This window comes from Chelon labrosus, assembly GCF_963514085.1.
Source record: "Chelon labrosus genome assembly, chromosome: 3".
In the NCBI taxonomy this organism is placed as follows: Eukaryota; Metazoa; Chordata; class Actinopteri; order Mugiliformes; family Mugilidae; genus Chelon; species Chelon labrosus.
Window position 1 is genome coordinate 24,031,158 of NC_140339.1, and position 23,176 is coordinate 24,054,333.

General features: G+C 39.0%; 2 protein-coding genes across 8 annotated transcripts in view; one reads left to right on the top strand and one right to left on the bottom strand.

The window, feature by feature from the left end:
- Positions 1–60: 60 nt before the first annotated feature.
- On the bottom strand, positions 61–14,828 carry LOC311485962 (uncharacterized protein). 4 transcript variants are annotated; one of them, XR_014698983.1, is made up of 13 exons: positions 13,067–14,086; positions 8,694–8,753; positions 8,300–8,356; positions 7,518–7,577; positions 7,344–7,424; positions 6,010–6,119; positions 5,727–5,839; positions 4,522–4,642; positions 4,257–4,378; positions 3,855–4,167; positions 3,088–3,170; positions 822–3,007; positions 61–719 (listed from the first exon to the last, which is right to left on the bottom strand). XR_014698983.1 is itself a non-coding variant. In XM_084541703.1 (13 exons), the coding sequence occupies exons 2-13, from the start codon at positions 13,285–13,287 to the stop codon at positions 2,669–2,671; spliced, it is 1,680 nt and encodes a 559-aa protein (XP_084397829.1). In that variant the 5' UTR covers positions 13,288–13,340; positions 13,962–14,090; the 3' UTR covers positions 61–2,668. The 4 variants fall into 4 exon arrangements, 3 of the variants coding, with proteins under 3 accessions (XP_084397829.1, XP_084397830.1, XP_084397828.1); XM_084541703.1 differs by having other exon boundaries at positions 61–3,007; positions 13,067–13,340; positions 13,962–14,090; XM_084541704.1 differs by having other exon boundaries at positions 61–3,007; positions 13,962–14,828.
- A 3,376-nt stretch (positions 14,829–18,204) lies between these two features.
- The window catches only part of tcf12 (transcription factor 12), a 71,885-nt gene continuing 66,913 nt past the window's right edge, over positions 18,205–23,176 (top strand). For all 4 annotated transcript variants that reach the window (XM_084540768.1, XM_084540769.1, XM_084540770.1 and 1 more), the window contains exons 1-3: positions 18,205–18,598; positions 19,368–19,456; positions 19,698–19,770. In XM_084540768.1, the coding sequence (XP_084396894.1) occupies positions 19,385–19,456; positions 19,698–19,770 (145 nt within the window). In that variant the 5' untranslated portion in view covers positions 18,205–18,598; positions 19,368–19,384. The remainder of the gene's footprint in view (positions 18,599–19,367; positions 19,457–19,697; positions 19,771–23,176) is intronic.

Here is a 23,176-nt window from a genome sequence, read left to right on the forward strand (position 1 = left end):
ATTTGATGAACAAAGTGAACATACTTTTGGTGGCAATACTGAGAAAAAAAGACTCTGTTAGGTAGTTATGCACATTAACAGCTTTAATGTGGTTTAGTTTTGTACTTTCAGTGCTTTAGTCTGAACGCACAACACTGTTAAGACAGTGTAGAGACAAGAGATCCTAAACACAATGCTTTCTCTATCAAACAGAAGCATTTGAGAGTGAGTTGTAGCTTAGGAATTTATTGACCTGAACATGACACAAGATTAAAACCTTTGTGTTTGAGGTGGAAAATAACAAAGTGTTTTTTTTATCAAAGTGGATAATAATCTGGATTTGAAAAACAGGGAAGGTAAAAGGTGCTATGCTGCAGGGTTCTCCAGACTGTAAACAGGCCTGTACAGGCAATCAATGTGCAAATAATCTGCATTTTATTATCGACACAGTCGGTAACACATTTATGAATTTATAAATAATGAACTTACACAACGGTTAGAATATGTTCTCTTGGTAAGATAAAAATGTGTTATTCATTGTACGTTCTGTGTTGAGCCAGTTGATTCACACCCAACTACAGTAAAGCAAGACAGAGAAAAAGGTGCTGGCAGAATCTGTGAGTCACATTTGTCTGACTGCAGCTGGTTAGACGATGTTGCATTTACTGCAGGACTCCAGACACTGGATGACGACATGTGGTTCTTATGTTTACGACAAGCCTCAGGTGTTACAGTAGCATCTGAAACCAACACACACACAGTTAATAAAAGTGGCATTACCATAAAAATACAAGGCTCATCAGACATTAATTTAAAAAAGAATGAATGAAAGTCGGTTTTACCTGGAACTATTGCAAATGAATTCCCGGCAATGCACTGTGTCCCGACAGAGCCAGTAAACTTAGCACTGCTTGTTAATTGAGCGGAAGCCACAATGAAGGCCTGAAAGATAAAGAAAGACTCATATTTTAACAATCACCGCTTCATTATCATTTTGCGATCCTTGTGCCACAGTTAGATCGCAGACTTGCATACGTATAAGTTATCACTTTGTTCCATTTTTATCAGTTATCAGTCAAGTCACAGGGTATGAACACTCCTTGGATAACTTTGTCTATGAAACTAACATGAAGGTGCATACAGTGTAGAGAAAGTAGCCAGTATATCTGGCCCATTGACATTTTTTTTTTTTAATAAGGTGGGCTATATTTTCACTGCAATGAGAATAATGCATGCAGGTTTAACTTTTGTGGCAGGTTGATGCTTCATATATACTTTTTACAGTGCACTCATGTCATGACTTGATATATTTGACATACACAACAGTGTGCACAATAGTTTCTAACAGTATGAGCGAGCGAAAGTTCAAGCTTTTCCAAAAATCCTCGTCAACAACCAGGCTTGCTGTTTAGATAATTACTTGTTTTAGAAATAATTTCCATATAATATTTTTTCCTGCCATAAACCATTCTGCATGACGTCGTTTCATCATTAAGACTCAGTTGTGGATCATTTGCACAGTGAGCTGAAAGAAAGGCACCTTTCTAAAGGCAGCCACGTGCACAAGTCTCTTCTATAATATGTCTTCTCATGCATATTGCAGAAAAATCTTGAATGAACTTGAGACAACTCTGAAACAACTACACTGCCTGATCATCTGTTGCTGTCCAGAAAACATGTGCCACCTGCCTCACAGGTTTGTATTTTACACTTCTTCTATCAGTGACTGATAAATGTATCAGTAAATACTGGATTTATTTTCACTTGTGAAGTTGTATCATTTGTTTTCAGAGACAATGTAAGTGACTGTGTAAAGCAGATTAAGAAATAAATAGTGAAATGACGACTAAATATACCAATGCTCCCACCATTGGTATAGTGGCCAAGAGAAGTCAGTAGAAGTGTGTGGTGTTTTGTAATCATGACAGTTGAAGAAATTACTTAGTTTTAGTTATACTTAATTAGCATTGTTTTCCATAGCTATTGGAGGTTTAAATTAAAATACCTGCAACAACTTTACTGGTTACTGACTGGCCTTAGTTTTAACAGAAGGTTCCAGGAAGTCCAACAAGAGTTTGAACACATTCTGCGCCCTATGCCTAGCCTCTGGGGTGATAAGCACCTCCAAGTTAATTTTGTCAACTGGGACAACTAATATAATCATCAGTTCCTGATTCTGCAATATAAGATTACTTGTAAGGTAGACATATAAGTATTACCCCTGCCAAGACAATATTTTCTCAGAAACTCCTGTGTAGCTTGATGCACCATATAGGAGACACATTCGTGGTTCCAGACCAACATTGATTATGGGAATGTCTGTCAATGTCCTCCAGGCACTACGAACATAGTTCATGTAACATGATCCTGATTGTATGCACTTCTACAGTATTTATAGTGTACTTAAAAATGAATGCTGAGTGGGCCTTGACAACATTTTTAAATTTTATAGAGGACTTAAACCTTTTGTTTGTTGTTTTTTAAATGAATTAGCAACCAACAGCTTTATACATTTCAAAGTTTATTTGTTCTTTGACTATGTAATAGCCAGTTTTTTTGTTTATTTCCAATGTCAAAACAATTTCGTACTGCACTTAAGATGTCGCAATAAAACTAAATGTCTCCTGACTGGCTCGTAGAAGTCACATTACCAGTGACTACAACCTGTCAGTCATAATGTTATGGCTGATCAGTGGACTCTTTTTGAATACTTATTCATTGACAACAAAGCACCAAGAGCGCAGATGTAAAATGTGATCCTCTGGTAATCCTTCCCAATGGCCTCTTTGTAGTGTTTAATGGTAAACGGTGCGTCAGAGCCAGGGAGAGTTTTTATCTGAGAGCCATCAGGATACAGCAAGACATATTCTCCATCTTCTGTGTCTTGGTTGAACGCTTTTAGTTTTTTCACAGCAGCTGTCAGAAGTTGTTCAGATGACCACTGGGGCGCCACATGCAGTGGTAGGGTTTTCCCTCTTACGGGCTTGATGCCATTCTTCTTGGTCTTGCTCATGATTCCAACATAAATCTAGATCATTAATTGGAAAAGATGATAAATGCTTAAATCTGACAGTAAGTTCACAATCTCAGACATCAGTGTTAACTTACCTTCACTGTATTCTTTGATGTCTTTTTGCTTTGTGAGAACTTTTTCTTCTCTGTCTCTCTTCTTCTCTGGACAGCTGACTTTGCTGTATAGCAGATGCATCAGTTATTGACACACACACACACACAATCATAGAGAAACACATTTAATGTCGGTCCTATAATTTGTTTGGGTGTGGAAAGTGTCATGTTGGCTGACAGTGAAAAACATCATTCCAAAATTGAATCCTCCCATTAAGCATAAGTATCGTTTGTTTTAAACATGCCTACGCAGTCTAATACAAAACAAACTGTGCGCTGTGTGTTCTAGGACCTTTCTATCAGAACCAGCATCAATTTCTCCAAAACTTTTGAGCCACTGTAGTTCATCTGTTGGACTGGACCACACTGAGCCTCCCTCGCTCCTTATGCACATCAATGAGCCTTGGTCAGCCACGATCCTGTTGGTACACCGCTTTTCCTTGAACCACTTATGATAGGTACTGACAACTGCAGACCAGTAACCCCCCACAAGAGTTGCAGTTTTGAAGATGCTCTGACCCAGTTGTCTAGCCCTTTTGGCCCTTTTCAAAGTGCTAATGTTCTTCCACTAGCCAATTATTCCTGCTTCTAATACAAGAAAGGACAACAGTTTTAGTTGCTGCATAACAAACCCTAGAAATTAAAGGTGCTATGACAATGGTTGATAACCAGTGTTATTCACTTGACCAGTGATTACGACCAGTCTGTCATAATGTTATGGCTGATCAGGACTCTATCTGAATACTTACTCTTTGACAACAAAGCACCAAGAGCGCAGATGTAAAATGTGATCCTCTGGTAACCCTTCCCAATGGCCTCTTTGTAGTGTTTAATGCTAAACGGTGTGTCAGAGCCAGGGAGAGTTTTTATCTGAGAGCCATCAGGATACAGCAAGACATATTCTTCATCTTCTGTGTCTTGGTTGAACCCTTTTAGTTTTTTCACGGCAGCTGTCAGAAGTTGTTCAGATGACCACTGGGGCTCCACATGCAGTGGTAGGGTTTTCCCTCTTACGGGCTTGATGCCATTCTTCTTGGTCTTGCTCATAATTCCAACATAAATCTAGACCGTCAATCAGAAAAGATGATATACAAATGATAAGGTTTGACAATAAGTTCATACACACATCACACACATCAGTGTTAACTTACCTTCACAGTTGTTTTCAATTTGTGTTTGCTTTTTGAGAACTTTTTCTTCTCTGTCTCTTTTAGTTCTCGATATTTCATGAACTGGATGGATGACTTTGCTTCAACGGTACATGCATCTGTCACTGACACACACACATACACAATCAGGGAGACAGAGAATGATTAAAATAATTCAATGAGTTTGACAGTCAGTAACAACTAACATTACAATATGGTAAAGTAGATAGAGAAAACTTAGTAAGAGATTGTTACTCATGTTCTTCACCTGCTGTTCTAGACACTGAGGAGGTATCCTCTATCACACAGCTTATATCATGTCCACAGGAACTGCACAATTTGGACAAGTTCTCCATTTTGAAGCCACAGACAGGACAATACATTTTGACCTAAAAAAGACAGAGGGGGGTTTAACATATATTGCCTCTTCTTGCCTTTTGTTTCATTACTAAAAGGGTCGGAAAAATATCTTAAAATTGTTAATGCTGTCATTTTGCATTTGTTATCTGATTTTGTAATAATGGTAATAATGGTTTGATAATAATAAGCAAAAGGCTGATTAGGAATCATGCGATCAGGATGTTAAAATAAAAATATAAAACCAACTTACATTTCAGCTCATTTCCAACACCCCTGACAGGTAGAAAGCGTGAACAACTCCAAAAGTCATAAAGCTTTGAACAACAAGTGCATCGCAGCAAGATTCATGGAAACATTTCGCCTATCGTTTACGCTACTTGCATTGCGTTTCTGTATTTGGTTATGTTATGAGTATTTACAGGGCACATGTTTCTTAACTTGCAGCGTGTTGAGCTCCCTGGGCCACCGTATGGGGCACCTGTGGTGAACTTTTATAGCGAGCAGGAAAGGGGGAAAAAAAAAAAAATAAATTTGGGATGTACAGAGTTAATAGATGAATAATGATGAAGTCTTTTGAAGTCTATTTTTTTTTTTTTTTTTTTAAATCTTTGTTTTGGGGTATGAATTTACAGGGTGAGAGAGAGGGTAACATATGGCCACTCTGAGGACTATGGCCTTAGTTAATGATGTGCCCACTCATCCAGGTGAGTTATTTGAATGCCTGAAGTTTTGTTTTATGCGCAATTTCATTTCATTTCAACATCACATTGTTCCACACATGATCCATAAAGTCCACAGGTGCACTGAGCAGTTGACCTGTTATGAGATGGTAAACCCTGAACAATGCAAATCGCTCTCAGTTTTGGCACCATAATTGCAGTGTGCCATTTGATTGGTCTCGCCATTCCCTCTACTACATCTCTCCTCCCACTGGGGAGAAAATCAATCCCAGTTGGCTGGTGTGACTCAATTCCATAACAGGTACCAACATGAAAACGGAGTCCTTAAATTCACATTCACATGACAGTGCATAAGGGCTTTTCACATTTTCACTGTTTATTCCAATAATTATGAATTATTACTTATTAATCAAGATAAATATAACATAACTACCTGACTGTTTAAGACATGCTCTGGAGCTTCTGTTTTCAGCTCAGGCGGTGAAGCGTCCACTACATTTCCCTGCAGATGTGAAGGCTCTGGTTTATAATCTGTTTGGTCATTACCTACAAGATCAAAGGTCACAATCAGGCACTATATAAAAAAAATTAACATGTCCTCAACGACTCTGACGAATAAATATAAATATTCAACCAAGGTGTCTTCATCAGTCGTTCGGTGTAGTACAAAAATCCTAAGTTTAAAATCTTCATCAGAGACACACTGTGTTACATACTTAATTCTCCAAAGTCCTCCTCAGCTTTCAACTGAAGCTGTGCAGTTTGTTTCTGCCAAGGCTCCAGCTCTTCCTCTTCACATTCCAGTAAAAGTTCAGACGTTGTGGACCTGAAACGCAAAAGATATTTGACGAGTCCGGTTAAAGGCACGTCATGGAGATTTATCTAATTCATTCACCTCACATGATTTGTAATAATGTGGTTTCAGTAAGGATGTACCACATGTGTATGTTACACATTACTGACGGTGTTATTGTTGTTGCCACAGATATTGTTCACTGAATGATGACATTACTGTCTTAGGTCTTGGTGATTCTTTAACCAAGACCGTCTACTAATCTACCATCTGAACTTTTATTATATTTCTTTTGTTTGCTGCACTGTTTCGAAGGATTAGCTGCAGTGTGGACTATCCTCATTTAATGGAGCACCCCTCATTCAGTCATTTTTAGTAAGTATTCAAAATCAAACCCTATGTCATGATCTAAGGCAGGGTGTTTCTGGTTTGCTTTTTACAGTTATTCATATCACGGGTTGAATCCGCATTACTCCTGCTGCAAGCCTTATTATCATTCAATGAATGAAGCTGCCAATGCCACAAGTAGCTTAATACAAGAACTCTGCAATAAATCCTGTCTTTATGACTTACACACTGTAAGTCACACTGACTTCTGTTATGCTACTCTGAAATATGTTCTTGTTGACTTGGTGGCTGTGTTATGCTCTCATCTCACCCAATTACTAATAATGGACGTGCTAGGTCCATCTCATTTAACCTTTACTGACATGTCGTAGACCTCATAGACGTATGTATGTATGTATGTATTACATTTATCTCTTCATATTGCTTGGTAGCTATGGTTAGCTGCTGAGCGGGACATACAAGCCAGCAGCGTTAGGTTAGCTTATATTTCACAAGGTTTGCATTATCCCCTGCTGCTCTGTGGGCCTACAAGCCAGCAGCATTTACTTAGTTTATTTAGATTGTAGGTTAAGCTAGCCAGCAGTATTTGGTTAGCTTACTTTTCACAAGGTTTGAGTTAGCGTCTGCTGCTGAGCGGGCCATACAAGCCAGCAGCATTTACTTAGTTAATTTAGATTGTAGGTTAAGCGTCATATCACATGACTATAGGTTTGTTAGGGTTTCTCAGTTGGACAGGGCCTCTAAATGTGTTTTGCCTGGGATTTTGGCACAAGGGATTGTTACATCTAATCCTGTGTATTAATGAATATTCTGGTAATGAAAACCAAAAATTAGTTCAAATAATTTGAAGTAAACAAGATTAATTTTAATTTTCTAAATCACTCACTGTCATGAAAGACACAAAGTTACCTCTGAGGAATTAATGGTAAGTAGACGTCTTCATCGCTGCTGTCATCTGTAAGTGCAGCTCTCACTTCAGATGTTTCACATCTGTCAGATTGAAAAAAAAAACAGATATGATGACTGATAGATTCAAATTACCCGGATTAATTTGATGTATGCTCTGTGATAGTGTAAATTTACTCAGTGTTCTTCATAGCGTTGCAGTCATCCTCATCAATGGTGACCTCTATCTCCTCAAAACTGAAATGACACTGGAAAGTGAGGACACTGAATACGACAAAGGGACGTGTTTTATCCATGCAAGCCTAGACTGTGTGTTTACAATCACTTCTGCTGCTGCAACAACAAGAACCAAAACAGCATAAGCAAAGGATTCATAAAACATGTGTCATCTATTTCAGTTTATTTCAAAACTTTAGTTTTTTATTCCTATGTCAAATGGTCCCACAATATCGTAAACATGACGATATATGCAGCATTAAAAAAAATAAAACATACTCATAATGAACCCGTCTGGTATGTGTAGCACTGAATGAGCTTACTTTGTAGCAGCTAGGCATCATTTGCATGTAACTTAATAAAGATAAACACAGCGGAAGGTGACGTGGGAAAGCGTGGCACTTCAGGGTATCACTTCTCAAATCAGAGAGTACAGATTTAACTGCTGATTAATGCTGCACCAGAAACTGAGATGTTATTGACATGTTGGTTCTTCACTTGAATGAACCCCCCCACCTGTTTTAGCCTCTCATTTCACCTGTGCACCTTGTGGTCAGTATGAAAATATCACCCAGCAAATCAATTTTCATGTAAAGGAAGTTACTGTTGGATGCTGCGAGAAATAAAAGGCCCATAAAGTGAATCTAATACTGAGTGACACATAAAACTGCAATGCAAAATATATTAATATATACATTTATATTAATATAAATATGCAAAACAACAAAAACACCCAGACTAACCTGTCTTCTGGAGATGTCCCCTCTGACTCAGTATGTGTAGTGTAACTCTGATGACCTCTGCAGACACATATGCACAGGTCATTTTTAGGACGCTAATTTTGTATTTTGACATGCAGTAAGCACAACATGAACGACGAGTATACAAAGCATTAGGGTGCCATGTAATGTGATGGTTGGCTAGCTTTGGACAACCCCAAATTAATGAATTAGCTAAGAGCGACCAAAAGCCAATCATGACTGACAGGTTAAATTCCAGAGTGAGATTTTATGGTTATTAATTAAAACTGTTCATCTGTTTGGCCTGCGCTTCAACCATCACTAAAATCAAATCCAGCGCTAAACAATTGGAGTTAAAACCTGTTCGTAAAAAGGATGGTGGGATATGACAGTTTACCTTTCATAATGGAGACTTGATGATGTAGGCTCTCGTAGACTAGTGCTAGTCTTTTCATAGCTGTAGGAAAATAATGTTGATGTTAGACTCAAAAAAAAAACTCACCAGGAAAATCTTAAGCTGCACTTGAATTGACAAAAATTAAAGTTACAGATTCATTATAGTTGTTACAAATGTGAAACCCTGAGGTTCAGACATGTTAGCTGATCCCGCTGCTAAGCAGATTTGAATTTACAATACAGTTTGAACAAAGACTTTGATATTGTGATAGCAATGCCAAGTAATGTATACTCAAGGAATAAGCAGCCACAACCTGCTAGCACTGCAAGATACATTTAATGACTATGACTGAAAAAACTGCAAAAAGAATGCATAAGGTCAGTAACAACTGTATTTTTACCATGCTGTGATTATGCCCTGATGACAACGCTTAAGTGATATAAGCCAACAGATCAAACTCTGAGAACTCTTCTTTTATAGTACAGAACTATGCAGGACAATGTTTCAGGATCTACAACTTCTGTCGTGTCCAACAACTACAAGGACAGTGGATGAGCAGGCATCTGAAGACATGACATGATGTTAGTGGATTATCTGTCCAGGAGTAGAACAGCAAGGTTGAAATCGGTCGATAAAACTGAACTTTCTCTCCACCTGTGAAACACTTTGCTGATACAGACATCTATTATTTTTTGCGTTACTTTGCAGTGTTGCAGTGTTTTTGAATCCTGATATCCATCATAAGGAGGGGCGTGCATGTGTAACTGAATTCATAGCACATTCCTGCGTGCAACTGGCCAAAGTTTCCTTTCATGAGCAAGATTTCCAGGACTATACTCACCCTGGCTGCCATGTACTGGACCCACTCCCCCTCTGGTTTACAAGCACTGTTTTGTACCAGAGCAGTTTCAGCTTTTTGTGTACAGCACTCTTGCATAGCACAATGTAGTTTCACTGCTTGGACACAGTTATTGATCACACCAGATGTTTACCAGATGCGCACCAGCCCGTTCCCAATGATGGCAAAAAAAAATACTACCTGCCTCAAGTAAATTTCAGTTTATTATAACATCTAGCTAAAATGAATGCAGTCTATTTTAAGAGCAATAATTCCAGCGTTGGTGTGTTACGTGTTTAAAAGGGGGGGCACAAAAACTCCCAACGAGTACTTCCTTTTTTGCTTAACAATGTATCTGTTTCTAAAATGACTATAAAGCTGTGAAATGTCACTTTAAAGGAGTCGAAGTCACCCGGTCTTATTAATTATCACATTCTTCGAAGCACAGGCAGAGGAGGAGGAGTGGCAGCTATCTTTTACTCTGATTTATCTATTAATCCTAAACCTAAGCAAAGCTTTAACTCATTTGAAAGCCTCACTCTTGCTCATAACCCTATTTGCCTGACCATTTCCTCATAACATTTGAATTTACGATAATGGATTACACAGAAATAGAATTTTCATTACAGTAGAGGTTTATCTGCTGATGCTGTAACTAGATATAAGGAGGTCATTCCTTTATTAAGTAGTTCAGTTCCATGTGCCAGTATAATGGACAACACCAACTATAATTTAACTCCAGCACAAATAGATTATGTTGTTGACAGCACTGCAGCAACACTTGGTACAAGTCTTGACTCAGCTGAGCCTCTGAAAAATGAAGGCCATGAATCAGAGGAGGCTAGCTCCCTCATATAATTCACAGTTGTGCAATTCAAGGCAGGAAGTCTGAAAGCTGGAAAGAATGTCCAAATTCCACTAATCTTGGAAAGATGGTTAAACAACTTTTAAAAAAGCTCTCCGTAATGTTAGAACAGCATATTATTCATCATTACTGGAGGAAAACAAGGACAACCCCAGATTTCTTTTCAGCACTGTCGCCAGGCTGACAAGAGTCACAGCTCTGTTGAGCCATCTATTCCTTTAGCCCTCAGTAGTAATAACTTCAGGAGCTTCTTTACTAATAAAATTGTAGGCATTAGAGATCTTCCCACAGATCTTCCTTAGCTCACTTCAATAATTACAGCATCTAAACCATCAACTTGTCCTCTAGATCTCATCCCAACTAAATCCCTCAATAAGGCTCCACATTAAACCAGATAAATGTATCTTTACTAACAGGACATGTGTCTCAGTCTTTTAAGATTACTGTAATAAAACCTTTACTTAAAAAACCTACTGTAGAAACAGATGTTTTAGCCAACCAATATCCAACCTTTATTTAAGTTGTTGCTCATCAGTTTTGTCACCATTTAAACAGGATTGTTTGAAGAGTTTCAGTCAGCTTTTAGAGTTCATCATGTATTACAGAAACAGCTCAGCAACTTAAAGTTACTAACGATCTCCTCATGGTTTCAGACAGTGGACTTGTTTCTATACTCGTCCTTTTAGATCGTAGTGCAGCATACGCAATATAAATAAAACTGAAGCGAACTGAAACACCTGTTTATAGTTTACCTCGTTTATTTGACATTTGCTTATTTCAAATATTGTATATTATATATATATATATATATATATATAATACATATATAATATTATATTATATTATTCCCAAAACCATTTCATCTGCTAATCTGGATGATTTCACTGGGTAAGGATCATCTGCTGAAGTTTGGGTGATCTTAGTTTGTCCAACAGGTGGCAGTCTGGAATTAATAATGTGCAGCAGAGTATATCTTCCCTTGACTGAGGACAGTTTGCTCTTAATTCCATCTTTCATGACATTTTGGCTGTAATTCATAGTTGTTTCATTTTTGTTTCTATCCAAATAAGATGAGATTCAGTTTTGAACTTGTGTTGAAGATTGAAACTGGTATTTCCCCCTCATACAACAATAGTCAGTGGTGTTTTTAGAGTAGGATATGAAACAAGTACCTCTCTTCTAAAATCCAAAATCTGCATATTGTAATCTGTTCCCCCATTTTTTTAACGTAATGTATTACTGCTTTTTATTAATGGGATCATTGCACAGAAAACCTATGACCATAATAGAAAAAGGTTTATTTTCCAAAGGCCTTTTTTAAAAAAAATTAAGAGCCTTTCAGACCCAAATGTGTTTGAGGTTAGACAGAACTGTAAATATAAAAACATTTTTATTGTAATAAACCATCTATAAGAAGATAATACATATCCTATTACTACATTATTTTGTACACTAAGAGTATACAAGGTTGTTTTTTTTATGTTTGTTATATTGTCAGTTAAATGCTTTCACATTACAATTACATTTACAGGTTATCACAGTACACTATAAATAATTTTGGTGCATTCTTCACTGCCTGTCCTGTGGATTTAGTTTTTTATCTGGATTAGTAAGAGCAGTGCCAAATGTGTTGGTGGTCCTGAACTCACTGAAGCCCATGTAGGTGTAACACACCTCATTCAGTAAAACATCTGGATAAGATGGGAGGGCCAATCTCTAGCGACACACACTCACACCCCACATGCTTCTCATAAGGTTCACACAAAGTTTAATCACTGATGGGTATTTATTTACATATCAAAAACTTAAGATGATGACCTTAAGCTTTTAAAACAATTATGTGCAGAGGGACTTTTTTCATGTTTAACTGTGTTTATCCAGCTAGAAACATGTTGGTGGTAAAGCTTTGGTTTTGACTGAAGAACACACGTAGAGGAAGGGGTATGGGTCAAATCCAGGTCACTGCAGTCCATGTACAAGCCTGTAAGTGTTCATCTCACCAACCACCAATGCCTACGCCACATGCTTTCAAGTTCTGCGAAACAATCTGTTTCAAGCTTGTTCCCTTTTCAGTCATAATAGTTTCAGTAAGAAGCATGCCTCTTCTTTAACTTCACACAGGTGAACACCCTGAACACCCACACCTAACTGCCTTCTCACTCACTCTGTCAAACAGAAACAAAACGTGTCTTCATTCAATTCAGTTACATGTAACTCTTAAACCACAAATCAGTTGCTGAAAGTGAATCTTGTAACAGATTTAACACGTCTTGCCACAGTAAAAATCAGTATGAACCTTACAGCAGCGCAGAGGAAAAGGTAGTTCCAAGTTAGTTAAAGGACAGCACTGTACTGTTTTTATAGTGGTCTAGTAGAGTAAGGGGCACAAGTGACATGAACATAACATGACAGAGGATGTACTTCCCTCCTTGTCGTTTTTCAAAAAAAAGAAAAATAAGATTTACATGTTGTAGCAACCAACCTTCACCCCCAACAGTGCTCACTTTGTATCTTCCCATGTGCAATAATGGTGGAGGGAAACAAAATGTCAAGTGCTGTAATCATCAGATATACAAATGCCTAGTTACCCACTGATTTATAACTGACAACTTAGTGGGTTTCCATACTTCCAAGACAATACTCGGCTCCAAATGTTTTACAAATACCAACCTGTCCAAGAGCAGTAAGGCGACGTCAGTGTCTGACCTCAGTCCCATCTCTTCTTTCAGAGCTCTCCAACGAGGAAAAGCCACACCAATGGTAATCCGTGTTTGTCCTCGCAGTCGATCACTTTCTTTTTTTGACCTTATGCCTGCTTCTGAACGCCGTGTTTCTTTTTTACGTGGGGCACCAGAAGTTTTCCTCAGACGTTTTGTTGGTTTTTCTGCCATAGTGCCCTGACACTTCTAGTTGTTGTAGGTTAGTCCTTCAATAAATCTGTTCCCTGTAAAATGCATCTTGGTCGGTGAGCCAGCGGGAATGTCGCCACAGACATCAGATTTAAAGGGCCAACATACTGCCAAATGAAGATTCACGTAGCATTGATTAACTTTTGTCTACATTGTATTACTCCTTTAGCAAGGCATTTCACGTAAGATAATTTAAATGTTAGTCCTGCACTCCCTTCTAAACAATGTAATATTTGACTATGTTTATTAACGTTTGCCATATACTTAAAGGAACCGTATGTAGGATTGTGGCCAAAACTGGTACTGCAATCACTTTCAAAATACTGTAGAACGGTGTATCCCCTCCCCGTCCCCCCGGACTCGAGGTTGCCAGCTAAGCTGCAGGATCCAATGCTAATGTTGTTTTCCTCGGCGTTTCAGCATAATGACAAAGAAACGGGCTCATAATGCATTGCTAATGTCAGCAATGACGACTCGCCGTTTTTATTTCCCAAACAATTCCTTACCTTTTCAATTCGATGACCCACCTCCTCTGTATGCGCTAACGTAACGTTACTTTGCACGAACATGCATAACTTTGTTCGACTGTCGTGAATATTTGAAATGTCCATTTACATTATGTACAAGTAAGTTAGCCAAACATAGATGACTCTTACCTGTCCAGGAGAAAATTAGCAACGTTGGCGTCTGTCTTCAAATTCTTCTCCGTTTTCAGCCGTCTCCATCTTTCAAAGGCATCTCCTATACAAATCCTTGTTTTATTTCGGACTTTGTCACGACGTATTTCGGATTCATAACGAGGTCTTTTAAGTTTAGTAACGTCAGACATGTTTTATCCGACACGTTCGTAGCTGCAGCTGTGGTAACTAGAGCAGAGCTGGCAACCCGGATGACGAAACTCTACTGACTTCGTGATTAGTAGATAGCTGGAGGGTGGCGCCTCAGACCAAAACACAACACGACAACATCAACATCAGTTGAGGGCTGCAACTTTCACTTTTAAATGACAATATCCTGGCCGGACCACTGTTGTCAGTGATACAAGTATTTGAAATGAACATGATTTCTTCATGTCTAGTGACATATCAGGGCCATTTTATGATTAATTGAAATACATTTCTTACATACGGTTCCTTTAAAACTGAGGCCATACACTATTAAGTCAAAAATATGGTCTTATAGGACTTTCACAAATTCAAATGATAGACAGCAGCGTCTCAGTTGGGTCGTAGATTATCTTCTACTTTTACTTTTCTCTACCTTGTGCAATGAGATATACTATCCCATTTTTTATTTGCAGACGACCGATCTCCGTTTCTTGCTCTTTTGCAGATCGACGGACAGGTTTTGGTTTTTGAAACTCGAACAGGAGCGCTTGTCAGATTAATATCACGGTGTCATTGAGTTTTCGGTCGCTGTTTGGCCACGGGCATAATGAAAACCTCTTTCACGATTTCTTTAGTCATAGTTTATACGCATACAAACGATCGCTTACAGCAGCTAAGCTAGCTTGTTTTCAAATACCCGCCTGATTTCCGCCAGCAGTACAAGTCTTCCGGTCCGAGCCCTTCAGAATAAAGGCGCAATCTCAATAAATTAAACTCCAAAAATATTACATGGCGCCTCTTTATACACGTGTGGCGAAATACTGTTCATGGTCTGCACTTTTATCATTCATAAATAAAGAGGAAAATAGACTGTTTTAAAGCAGCACTAAAGAAGTTTTCCTCTTCGGTCCCCCTACTAAGTGGAATAGTCCATTACTTCCGTCGTAAATAAGTTAGCCTACTGCATCCTACTGTCGCAAGCACGTTATTTGTTTATGCAGAAGCGGCTTTGGAACACCTTAGCTAGGTTTAGCTAACATGAGCATAGCGATAGTTACATACAATAGCGAACACCTTAGCTAGGTTTAGCTAACATGAGCCATAGCGATAGTTACATATATATTAGCACAATAGCTAACGCCTTAGCTAAGATGAGCTGATAAAATAATTGACAATGTATTGTACACCGATGCACACTGTTTAAAAAAAAAAAAGATTACCGGTATTACTTACAAGTCCAGCAGCAGCAAAGCAAAGTCACCATCCGTCTTGCATTTTGTTGCCTCCTTCAGCTCTCGCCAACGAGTATGAGCCGGTCCGATATTCACTCTCGTTTTAGCTCTTTCTTTATCATGCTCTCGTTTTCTTTTCTTCGCCTCATCGGACACTACACTCCTCCTTTTCTTTGCAGGCTCTGTCATGGCGAAAATTTAAAAACTATCTAGCTGGTATCTTCCACACACCTGCTGAGTGTTCTCTCGCTGATCTGATTCACTCTCTCACTGATTTGAGCCTCAACCTACCGGCTTTTGTAGCCGCGTTGCCGTAAAGCAGGTCAAATTTGTAGTCTTTTTAGAACTACAAAAACGCTACCCGACGAAGCAAAGTTACATAGTGCGGTTACAGCCAATAGAGGGCCGCAAAGCGAATACAGAATTGGCTTTCACCCGGTTTTGAGGTGATAAATCACTGAAACTATTTTTGAAACATTATTTTAAGGTACTAAAAACTCTTTAGTGTTGCTTTAAATTATACAAAGTTACGAATTTAGTGCTTGTTAAAGTAAAATGCAGTCAATAACAATTCTTTTTCTGAAAGTTGCATTTTGTGTTTCAATGTGAACACATTTGTCAATAAACTGAACATATGGCTTATGCTAAAAGGCACAACATTAAAGTGAAAACGAATACTGAGTTATAATTTCAAGTTGAATTTGCACACTAAATAAATTGCAATGTGAAAATATACACTATATTGCCAAAAGTATTCACTCACCCACCCAAATAATTGAATTCAGGTGTTCCAATCACTTCCATGGCCACAGGTGTATAAAATCAAGCACCTAGGCATGCAGACTGCTTCTACAAACATTTGTGAAAGAATGGGCCACTCTCAGGAGCTCAGTGAATGCCATCATAGTACTGTGATAGGATTATACCTGTGCAGCAAGTCCAGTTGTGAAATTTCCTCGCAACTAAATATTCCACAGTCAGCTGTCAGTGGTATTATAACAAAGAGGAAGCGATTGGGAACGACAGAAACCCAGCCACAAAGTGGCAGGCTATGTAAAGGTCACCAACTTTCTGCCGAGTCAATCGCTACAGACTTCCAAATTTCATGTGGCCTTCAGATTAACAAGAACAGTGCGTAGAGAGCTTCATGGAATGGGTTTCCATGGCCGAGCAGCTGCATCCAAGCCATACATCACCAAGTGCAAAGCAAAGCACTGTCGGATGCAGTGGTGTAAAGTACGCTGCCCTGGACTCTAGAGCAGTGGAGATGTGTTCTCTGGAGTGATGAATCATGCTTCTCCATGTGGCAATCTGATGGATGAATCTGGGTTTGGTGTTTTCCAGGAGAACAGTACTTGTCTGATTGCACTGTGCCAAGTGTGAAGTTTGGTGGAGGGGGGATTATGGTGTGGGGTTGTTTTTCAGGAGCTGGGCTTGGCCCCTTAGTTCCAGTGAAAGGAACACCAGCGCACAAAGCAAGGTCCACAAAGACATGGATGAGAGAGTTTGGTGTGGAAGAACTTGACTGGCCTGCACAGAGTCCTCACCTCAACCCAATAGAACACCTTTGGGATGAATTAGAGCAAAGACTACGAGCCAGGTCTTCTCGTCCAACATCAGTGTCTGACCTCACAGATGTACTTCTGGAAGAATGGTCAAAAATTCCCATAAACACAGTCCTAAGCCTTGTGGAAAGCCTTCCCAGAAGAGTTGAAGCTGTTATAGCTGCAAAGGGTGGGCCGACGTCATATTAAACCCTATGGATTAAGAATGGGATGTCACTTAAGTTCATAAGCGTGTAAAGGCAGATGAGCAAATACTTCTGGCAATATAGTGTAGCTTCTTTGGTCTGTTTACATAAGGGATGGGCCCAACAAAATGGGCCATAAACTGACAGGGTCATAAAAATACCGTCATAATCTATTTTTACCCGTCACTTTAATTTTTTTAAATGATAATAATGACATATTCAATAGCATTTAATAGTTCCCATTAACTTTAAATACTTTTTCAGAACAGTATTGACTTTAAATGGTAAATGGCCAAGGGTGTGAATTGCAATCTGTCAAAATGTCCGATGGCCTTCAGATTTTTCCATCACTGTTTTAAATAAACGGTCAATGACGGAAAATATTCGGTTAACGCGACCCCTGAGTCTAACTGCACTTACATTATTCTTAACATACCTTTGCCCTTAAATTGCACTACACACTGAATGAGAAAAGTTGAATTTTGAGAACAGGTTATGCTGCTTCTATTCTAAGATTAGGCTCACACTTTACACAAGTTTATACGTACACAATTTAACCTAGACTAAGATACCAAGAGTGTGTTTTCATTTTAGAGGCTGTAGTTCGTGTTACTGTTGTGTTGTACCGACACATGTTTCTGTTATTTTGACAACTGTTTTACTCAGTGGGCTAGTCTAAATAACAGAAACACTTTTGTATTTAATTCAATCCAGTTTAACAGCACCACAAACTTCATCTTTGAAAATGATCATACAGCTGATTCATCACCTTTCTGATGCTATTTTAACATAAATTGACACATTATAGTAGCAAAAGTATATTAGTTATGAGGGTGAATTTAGTGCTGGACTGTTACATTAGAATGCACTGTTTTCACTAGTGTACCTAATGTTTTGGCAAGTGAGTTTATATTCATGAATGATCAAAATACTCCACCCAGTTAACATATAGTAAAGAGCCTCTAGAGCATTGTTGCCATGTTGGAAATCAATGTGTGTATAAAGATTTTAAAATATATGTTCACACAACAAAACAAATAACAATGCTTTTAAACTATGTCAATTAGCACAAGTTGTGAATATAACCTATCTCAGTTCATTTATTTTTTTGCAAAGTACGGATTTGTGTAATTCTGCAGTCCACTGAAATCCATACCGTGTGGCGTCATTGATAGTAAAGCGGTGATAAAGCTGTCGTGCTCCGGTGTGACCCAGGACAGTGCGTGCTGACTCCCGCAGCATCTCCCGCTGTGTGGGACCATCATGTCACTGTGCTCGGCGGAGGGATACAATAACCAATGTCATGGTGGTGCTGAGGCTTTTGCAAAGCAAAAATGTCTGCCTAAGGGAAACTCGTAACTGATATATAGAGGATATTTCCCCACCTATTGCTGTTTAAACCCAAATTTCGCTGTTTTGAGGCGTGAAGCCAGAAAGGGACTCTTCACCAGATCACCCTAGTCGGGATTTTAATCGGAAAGAAGGTAAAATATTAGTAGGAGTTTGCCAAAATCTTTCGGACCCGTGAAAGAAGTTGGGAGTTGAGAAAGACCATCATTGCGTTTTGTATTCTGGAGCCGGGGGTTAAGATGATCACTTGCAATATGTATTTGTATATGTTACCCGTCTTGAGACGTTGTGTAACTAACATTTAAGTCATTTTTACAGCATTGTCTTGTTGGTACTACTGTCTCCGTGGACTGAAGCCGCTGCAGCTGTCTGCAGCCTGCTAGCCGTCTCCAGTCCCTATGAGCCAGTAACGGCTGCTAGCGTTAGCCAGCTAACTAAGTGACGTTAGGTGCCTCCGCTAACCTTAACCATCGTTGTGCTCGGAAAATCTGCTTTAAAAATCACTGACATTAACGTGGGCAGCGGCTGCATAATAGTTGAGTCAGGTGAACGTGTCAACAGTAACATGCGGTGTAGTTACGGCACTAATGCGATGCTGCTGCAGGTCCTGCTTCAACAAGCTGAGACATCCATTCAGAGCGCTCCCACCAACCGTCTTATCTCTAATAATCAACGAGGAAAAAAAAATAGCCTACCTAAGGGTGAACGAACGATTATTTTTTTGCAATATATAAAACCGTGTCCAAACTGTCTTTATATGATAAGACAACTTTATTTCACAGTGCTGGTCTTTATTCCGCATCCATAACAAATGCCTCCCGTGGCAGTCATTTCCTGTGGCACTAGTCCCCGCTGTTAAATAAAGCAGCAAAGATGTGACCTGATGGACTGTGTTTCCTCCAGGTTCCTAGATCGCCAGGATGAATCCTCAGCAGCGGATTGCCGCTCTTGGAACAGACAAGGAATTAAGTGACCTGCTGGATTTTAGTGCGGTAGGGTGGCTTCTTGTTTATTTGTAACAGCTCTGACAGCTTAGAGGTGTGAGGATCACACAATAAAAGGCTAAATGACCACTAATTGATCAGTTCTTATCAGTGTTGACTAATGTGATTTTGCAAGCTGCTTTGGTTATTCTTTTTTTTAAACATTAAGCTCCAACTGGAATTCATTATCTGAACAGTTGCTTTTACACAGTTGGTTTAATTTTAGGTATATCCATATTTTTCTTTTCAGATGTTCTCTCCACCTGTAGGCGGAGGGAAAAATAGGCCTACCACACTTGGAAGCAGTCAGTTCAGTGCATCAGGTAGGACATCATCCCGTCCAATGTATTCCTATAAAGTCCTCAGATATGCAGTCTCCATTTGCATGACTCATACCATGAAAATTAGTTGTTTACTGACTTCTATCTTTGTTTAATGCGTGTTTGGGTTTTATTTATAAATGGAAGTCGAAGGGAAAAGTGTCTTAGTCTTCAGCCTTGCATGCGATTCTTCTCCCCCCTCTGTGTGACGCTTGTGTGTGCTTTTCACATCTGGCGCTTGAAACATGAGCTCTCCACCTGGAATTGCAGTGCAGTAAGATGTAAAACAAAGCACCGTTTAGGCAATAGATGTGGGTAAATGTTTTATTGATCTAATTGCAACCACAGGGTAATCCTGTGAATCTTACGTGTGTTTTACCTTATAGTCAGATGTATAAATAAAGCCTAAACCAGACATGCTTTGGCTGCTTCAAGGCGTTTGCAAGTGTTCACGGAAAATAATTTGTGGTGTGCTGGAGGAAATTTTTTGAATTTGCATTAATTCATGCGTCTGAACAGGGTTAGAAGTGGAGCTTCTTCAGTTTGTAGTTAAATGATGTTGGGAGATATTTTCTTGAGCTGTTCTCTACTTTTCCTTTTCTTCTTTCAAGGAGCAGTCTGATAATTGCTCGGCCACTCAAAAACACACACACACACACACACACACACACACACACACACACACACATACATTTAACTGTGACCTACACAAATCACTGGCCATTTTTAAGCATCTTTGCTGCTAAACATGTTGTTGATGATATTGGTGTAATAACAAGAGTCCAGAGTCCCTGATTGTGGATTGCTTCCTATAGCTATAAATGCTACAGGACATTAATCCGAAGCACATCTATTGTCTGATGTGCCACTAGAAAAAGTCAACAATCAAGCTCTATGTTTTCTGAAAGCATGTCTTGTGTGCATCCACAAAGCCTCGTTGTAGTCAGTTATCTGTGAGACGAAAGGCACACATTGAGTAGAAATGACAAAGAAACAAGAGCAGAGCTGTCACACATGAACTGTGGAGCTGACTTTTGTAATACCTAATCATTCAAGTGAGGAGGATGTTGTGTATGTGTGTGCGTGTGCTCTATTTAGCAAAACAAATGACAAAGAAGCTGCAGTCAGGTTGCCGTGGGGTTTTAAGTAAAGTTACACCTTTCTGCCGAGGCTCCCAAGAAAATGTTCATTCACTCGCACCAATAATATAAAGGTTATCGATTATAATTGCTCGCATTAGAGGTGTTTTAATTAACCAGTGAAAACATATAAGACAGTAAAGTACAAAAAAAGCATGGAACGTGTCTTCAGAGATTTGAATCAATAGCTTTTTGAAGAAATGGGGTTTATTGCAGTGTCTTCTCACTTGATTGCATCAGATAATACAATCGCTAAACTAGCACCTCAGTATGTTTTTAGTTATAGTGGGTGACATGTTTTCACAAGGCTCAAACACACTGATGATACATAATGAAACACTTGATTTTTGCTGAGGTTGATTGGTTTGCAGATGTTGTTCTGGAAACTGGAGTTCACTGGAAATGACAGCGTCATTATGAATTCATAACTGCGTGTTTTTATGATTTAACGTAGTAACGTGTGGACATCGTATGGACATTGTGTGGACAGCCACCTTTTGGTTTGGCCGTGCACTGGGCTGTGGCTTCCAAAAGAGACCAGCGTCAGCATGGTGCTTTTTTGTTTAGAACAGAAAAGAACTGGAGACTGTCAGGAGAATTGTGTGTTGCAGCCGAAGCTCATTGTCGCTGCTGTGTGGTGTCCGCTGACTAACTTTAACACCTTTAAAAATACAACAAAGTGTAAATCTGGGCTGTTGTTTGGTACCAAAACAAAAATTATAAAGCAAGTTGGACGTGGCTGGGAAAAAAAGATGTTTACCCTAATTAATGTTTATGATTTTCTATACATTTTATTTGTAATATTTCAACTTCCTTTGAAGATTTTTCTTAGAAATGTCAGTTTATGTGATGATCTGTGAAATAGTGTTGCAAAATCAAATAACAGCCTGTATCGCAGTCATTATTTAAAAAAATAATTGGCTATTTCTTGTGGCCTAAAAACAACTTATCAGAAGCTTAAACTTTATTGCAACTGACACATGTTGGAAGCAGCTGTTATAATCCTGACATGATACATTTCTAATGACTGATGGTACATTATGACGTATGCCTCAGTTGTTTGAATGTAAGGTGTTTTGACTAATCACCTCTTAAGTCAGTGAAGAAGAAAAAAGGAAACAATGCAAAATACCAGAGATGAGTTTGTGGAAAAGACCAGCCAAAGAATTATTTTGTTGATTTTCTGTCTTTTTGTAGCGATAACTTCAAGAAACTGCGCATGTGAAATGTATCAGGGTTCTCATTTCCAACAAACAAACAGAATTTTGACTCGGGAGTGGATTCTAATTTCAGAAAGCCAAATGTAGCTTGCATCTGCATGCATACATTTTGATTTAAATATTCAACTATTGAAGGCCTATAGTGGGCAAATCCCTCCCCCCTTCAGCTTCCAGTCAGAGCTCATGTCTCTCTCATCCTCAAGGTAGGGAAGAAGCACCTATATAAGTGATTGTGAACTTAAGGCGAGGGAGTGTGCAGACACAAGTGTGAAAATTGCAGGGAATGAGAGTTTGGATTATTGCATCTCAGCTGGGCATAGCCAGATAATTGAGGCAGAGTGGGACAAGCAAGACCCTTCAAAAGTGTGCCAGAGAAAGATGGATTGGGAAAAATAGCCAAAGTGGCTCTAACGGAGATTCATCATTTCTCCCCTCCAGCTGTGTTGATGATGCAAATCTGATGAGGTTATTGAGTCTTTGGTGTAGAGGGGCAGTGGATGGCTGCTGTGAAATGGGTAATTTTCATTTAGTGGTATGTAGCGCTACATTTGTTGGCTGTGACCAGCAGCTGGTGTAGGTTGGTTTGTCAGTCAGCCAGATCCCAAAATGAAATGATTCATTGCTGGCCACGACTACAAAGAGCATCACTGCTGCCACACTTTGAGTCAAGTTTTGTACGTAAAGCAACAGCTTGTTCCAATGGAGAGCCTGGCCTGCAGTCAAATGTGGCTCGTGTCAATACTCATACTGGGTAGAAATGATGAAATTATTCATTAGCAGATTCGGTAACACTAAAAATAAAACAAACAAACAAAAAATAAAGCAATCTTTGTGGCAGTTTACTTAACAGATCTGCCTGTTGTTTCAAAATAGGTTCAATTGAATTAGTTAATTAAATCCAACGCGTATTAAAATATGTAGTAGTTTATTACGGTTATTAAAACACATCATGTGGACGTCTCTGGACTGCATTTGTGTTTCAGGCTGCATGTTATGATCTCAACATTTATTTTCTGTTCTAGCAGCACTTTTTGGACTTCTTATTTCGGT

Excerpts from the sequence above, each read along its gene's own strand:
- LOC311485962 (XM_084541703.1), bottom strand. The coding sequence starts at position 13,287 with ATGGCAGAAAAACCAACAAAACGTCTGAGGAAAACTTCTGGTGCCCCA. Across the intron at positions 6,120-7,343 it reads TTACCATTAATTCCTCAGAG|GTCCACAACGTCTGAACTTT; the intron begins GTAACTTTGTGT and ends TTTGCGTTTCAG. Across the intron at positions 4,379-4,521 it reads CTCAGTGTCTAGAACAGCAG|TGACAGATGCATGTACCGTT; the intron begins GTGAAGAACATG and ends TGTGTGTGTCAG.